The sequence below is a fragment of the Nicotiana sylvestris genome, chromosome 5, assembly GCF_000393655.2.
Source record: "Nicotiana sylvestris chromosome 5, ASM39365v2, whole genome shotgun sequence".
In the NCBI taxonomy this organism is placed as follows: Eukaryota; Viridiplantae; Streptophyta; class Magnoliopsida; order Solanales; family Solanaceae; genus Nicotiana; species Nicotiana sylvestris.
In genome coordinates this window covers 171263935-171269221 of record NC_091061.1, presented here as the reverse complement: position 1 = coordinate 171269221, position 5287 = coordinate 171263935, and the positions used below count along the sequence as shown (strand labels likewise).

General features: G+C 42.3%; 1 protein-coding gene across 1 annotated transcript; it reads right to left on the bottom strand.

The window, feature by feature from the left end:
- Nucleotides 1–3296: 3296 nt before the first annotated feature.
- LOC138869656 (uncharacterized) lies at nt 3297–4592 on the bottom strand. Its single transcript, XM_070147289.1, has 2 exons — nt 4244–4592; nt 3297–3418 (listed from the first exon to the last, which is right to left on the bottom strand). Exons 1-2 carry the CDS (start codon nt 4590–4592, stop codon nt 3297–3299), a joined length of 471 nt encoding a protein of 156 aa, XP_070003390.1.
- Between the last annotated feature and the right edge of the window lie 695 nt (nt 4593–5287).

The following is a 5287-nucleotide window of genomic DNA, read 5'->3' as shown; positions in this document are numbered from 1 at the left end:
AAGTTGAAAACTACAATTTGAATCATGATAGCTCTGTTCTCTAGGTGGGCTCCTGACTTCAACACTTGAATTGTACTCCTCTGTTCTCCAGGCGGGCTCCTGACTTCAAAACTTGAAATGTATTCCTCTGTTCTCCGGGCAGGCTCCTGACTTCAGCAAAACAGATACAACAAAGAAAATCTCTTGCCCCCGTTTGGTGGCTGAGCATCATACTACCAGATATTGATAAGAATTTGAAAATTAAAACTTGAATTTTAATACCTCTGTTCTTCAGGCGGGCTCCTGACTTCTGAAACTTGAAATGTATGCCTCTGTTCTCCAGGCGGGCTCCTGACTTCAACACTTGAATTATAACAACTTCCGTTCTACATGCGGGCTCCTAACTTCATCAACTTAAAATTTAACAACCTCCATTCTACAGGCGGGCTCCTGACTTCATCAACTTAAAATTTAACAACCTCCATTCTACAGGCGGGCTCCTGACTTCTTCGACTTAAAATTATAACAACCTCCGTTCTACAGGCGGGCTCCTGACTTCATCAACTTAAAATTTAACAACCTCCATTCTACAGGCGGGCTCCTGACTTCTTCGACTTAAAATTATAACAACCTTCGTTCTACAGGCGGTCTCCTGACTTCATCAACTTAAAATTTAACAACCTCCATTCTACAGGCGGGCTCCTGACTTCTCCAACTTAAAATATAACAACCTCCGTTCTACAGGCGGGCTCCTGACTTCTTCGATTTAAAATTATAACAACCTCCGTTCTACAGGCGGGCTCCTGACTTTATCAACTTAAAATTTAACAACCTCCATTTTACAGGCGGGCTCCTGACTTCTCCAACTTAAAATATAACAACCTCCGTTCTACATGCGGGCTCCTGACTTCTTCAACTTAAAACATAAACAACCTACGTTCTACAGGCGGGCTTCTGACTCCAACTTAAAATTTAACAACCTCCATTCTCCAGGCGGGCTCCTGACTCCAACTTAAAATTTAACAACCTCCATTCTACAGGCGGGCTCCTGACTTCATCATCAATTACTTCCCTCAAACTGGTGTTTTCACTTCTCTAAAACCTACCGGGGATAACACTGCTGGGGAATTATCTTCCTTCTTTAAGACTAGTTACTTTCTTCCTTTTAACAATGACGGGGATGATACTGATTCAAAGACCACTACCCTTAAAACTTGGGTTATCTTGCTTCTTCCAATATTGCTTTCTTTAAAACTTGTATTGCCTTCTCCCGTAAACTGCTGGGGATTCCACTTCCTTCAAAACTTGTGTTATCTTCCATCTTCCCCAAGTGGGTATCTGATTTCAAGAAAATTTTCGCAATGAGAGAAAATTTTCTGCCCCAGTTTGATAATCTTCTTTGTGGCCATGTCTTCCCGCTGTCAATAACATTTCCTTTCCCTGCTTCAAATTAAAGAAAAATTTGTTAGTTTAAAATGTGGTGAGTGGTTGTGCCACTCCTGCTGGGGATGGTTTTTCCCTTTTTCCTTTCCCTGCTTTGCGTTTTATTACAAAACTTGTTGGGGATGATATTATTTGCTGGGGATGATATTCCTGCTGGGGATGGTTTTTCTTTTCTCTTCCTTCCCTGCTCTGTGTTGTCCGACCATCACGGAACTTGGTCGATAATCTGTCGGAGTTGTTCCTGCATCTCGCAAATCTGCTGGGGATCCTCTTGGAATTTGATCCATAACTTTTCAACTGTTGTTTTTTCTGTATTTCTCCAACTTCCCATGGAAATTTGGTCCTCTTGGAATCTAGACCCATTCATCATTTGGTCTTGTGACAAACTTCTTTTCGCTTTGTCGCCTTATCTTTGGCCTGTCCTATTCGCATTTTGCTTTGCACCATTTTGGCAACTGTTAGTAAGCTCTGAAAAATCTTTCTCAAAACAAACTGCTGGAGGAAAAATTCTTAAAACAAAAGAAATGAAAAGTGATGATTTCAAAAGATGGAAAAAGAAGAAGTCTTTCCGAACGAATGCTGGGGAGAAGAAAAGGAAAAGGACTTATCTGAATGATATAACTGATACCAACGATTATGTCGTGCATTCCGGATTAATCAACCCAGTCTATTTGTATCAATCAATCTTTATGGTGGCCTCATTTCACTAGGGGATATGCAGGCGCCGAACTCTTTTTGCCAAATCAACACTTTTGCATTACTTGATGCCTCGACGGATCCTTTCTGCCAATCTTATCTTGTCGCCTCATAGTGCCCTTCGAGGGGTTTTCACTAATAAGACTCTCTCATTTCTCTCAACTCCCGTCACCTTCTGGTGCCTATGAAGGTTTTCACCATAAGACTATCTCATTTTATTTTCTCTTTCTCAGCTGGGGATTGGAGTGTTGCCGCTAAGATTCTCTCTACTGGGGATTCCTTTGGCTATCAATTCCGTCGGCTCATAATCCTCTTTCAGTCGGGGATCAGTGTGTTATTCTCGGCTTTCATTTGCCTACTCGGCATCTCACAAATACTGATCGGGAGGTCTTTTTGGACATCAAATATGGGTTTTTGTGTGGGGCTAAAAGGAAAAGGATATCAAAAGATTCAAGATAACTTTAATGGGTAAAACATTACAACTCTTGGAATCAAACCTTTTTCCACAATTTAAAACGTAACTTCTGCCCCCGTTTTCTTGTTTGGGGGATTTTTTGATTTTTGTTATACTATGACCGAGCCGTGAGGCGCCTACGTATCCTTTTTAAGGAATCAGGTCGAACGTAGTTCATTCGATTCCTTTGTATTTCTTTTTCTTGTGGCTTTTCTTTTTGTTTTGTTATTATTTTTTCTTCCTTTTTTTTCATTTTCATTAGTGATTCCAAGAGAGGGGTATGAAAGAATAAATAAGGCTCAAAGGGGGAAGCAAAGGTTAACGTGTTTGGATAGAAGAAATAATTGCCTCCGTCATTTCATTCTCCGATAAATGCCAAGTACAAACAGACAAACATCAATTGCAATCAAAGGAATTACACATAATATCTCTTGACTGCGTCAGAATTGATAGCCATGTCGATGCATCTTCCCTCGACATCTGTCAGACATAAGGCGCCGTTGGATAACACTCTGGTCACAATAAACGGCCCTTGCCAATTCGGGGCGAACTTGCCCTTTGCTTCGGCCTGATGTGGCAAGATTCGTTTCAGCACCTGCTGTCCTACTTCAAATTTCCTGGGACGCACCTTCTTATTATATGCTCTTGCCATCCTCTTTTGATACAACTGGCCATGACATACTGCTGCCAATCTCTTTTCATCAATCAAGCTCAATTGCTCCAATCAGGCTTTGACCCATTCATCATCATCAATCCCAGCCTCAGCGATAATCCGGAGGGATGGAATTTCTACTTTTGCCGGTATCACTACTTCAGTTCCGTATACCAACAAATAAGGAGTTGCACCTACCGAAGTGCAGACAATAGTGCGATATCCAAACAATGTAAATGGCAACTTTTCGTGCCATTGCCTGGACCCTTCTACCATCTTCCTCAATATCTTCTTTATGTTCTTGTTGGCTGCCTCAACCGCACCATTCGCCTTGGGACGATACGGGGTGGAATTACGGTGTGTAATCTTGAACTGTTGACATACTTCTTTCAGCAAACTGCTGTTAAGATTAGCGCCATTGTCCGTGATTATCACTTTGGGGATCCCAAATCTACAGATGATATGGGAATGAACGAAATCCACCACTGCCTTCTTGGTTACCGACTTGAAAGTTTTAGCCTCAACCCACATGGTGAAATAATCGATGGTGACCAGAATGAACCTATGACCATTGGAAGCTGACGGCTCAATCGGTCCAATGACATCCATGCCCCATGCAACAAATGGCCATGGTGCTGACATTGTATGCAATTCTATTGGCGGAGAATGAATCAAATCTCCGTGTATCTGACACTGATGGCATTTTCGCACGAAATTGATACAATCACGCTCCATAGTGAGCCAATAATACCCTGCTCGAAGAATCTTCTTCGCCAATACATATCCGCTCATATGTGGCCCACAAACTCCCGCATGTACCTCTGTCATCACTGTCGTGGCTTGACCAGCATCTATACATCTCAGCAATCCTAAATCTGGTGTTCTTTTGTATAACACTCCTCCACTGAGGAAAGATCCATTTGCCAATCGCCGAATGGCTCTCTTTTGATCTCCAGTGGCATGCTCTGGGTATATCCTTATACTGAGGTATTCCTTGACATCATAAAACCATGACTCACCATCCATTTCTTCCTCTATCATGTTGCAATAAGCATGCTGATCACGAACCTGTATATGCAATAGGTCAACATGAATTTTGTCTGGCTGGTGCAACATCGATGCTAAAGTGGCCAAAGCATCGACAACCTTATTGTGAATTCTCGGGATGTGTCTGAACTCCACTGATCGAAATCGTTTGCTCAGATCGTGCAAACATTGTCGATATAGTATAAGCTTCAAATACCGTGTTTCCCATTCACCCTGGATTTGATGCACCAGGAGGCCCGAGTCTCCCAAGACCAAGACGTCCTGGACATCCATGTCTGCAGCTAACCGTAAGCCTAAAATGCATGCCTCATATTCATCCATGTTATTGGTACAATATAAATGTAGTTGTGCCGTAACAGGATAATGATGTCTTGTTTCAGAAATAAGTACCGCTCCTATTCCAACTCCTTTCGCATTTGCGGCTCCATCAAAGAAGAGCTTCCAACCTGGTTCCTCAGATAATTCCAACTCATCTATATGCATCACTTCTTCATCAGGAAAATACGTCCTCAATGGCTCATATTCTTCATCAACAGGATTCTCAGCCAAGTGATCGGCCAATGCTTGGGCTTTCATGGCCGTCCTCGTCACATAGACGATGTCGAACTCCGTGAGTAATATTTGCCATTTCGCTAACCTCCCTGTGGGCATATGCTTCTGGAAAATATACTTCAGTGGATCCAAGCGTGAAATGAGATAAGTAGTATATGATGACAGATAATGTTTAAACTTCTGTGCCACCCAAGTTAGGGCGCAACACGTCTTCTCAAGTTGAGTGTACTTAACCTCAGAGACCGTAAACTTCTTACTGAGATAATAGATGGCTTGCTCCTTCCTTCCTGTGATATCATGTTGCTCCATTACGCAACCAAATGAATTCTCCAGTACCGTTAGATAGAGAATCAACAGTCTTCCTGGTTCAGGTGGGACCAACACAGGTGGGTTTGATAGATACCCCTTGATTTGGTTGAAGGCTTCCTAACATTCTTCCGTCCATTCTGCCGCAACATCTTTCT

Coding starts and splice junctions, on each gene's coding strand:
- LOC138869656 (XM_070147289.1), bottom strand. CDS start 4,592: ATGGATGAATATGAGGCATGCATTTTAGGCTTACGGTTAGCTGCAGAC. Junction 3,419..4,243: donor GATAGAGGAAGAAATGGATG/GTGAGTCATGGT, acceptor GCACTTCGGTAG/GTGCAACTCCTTATTTGTTG.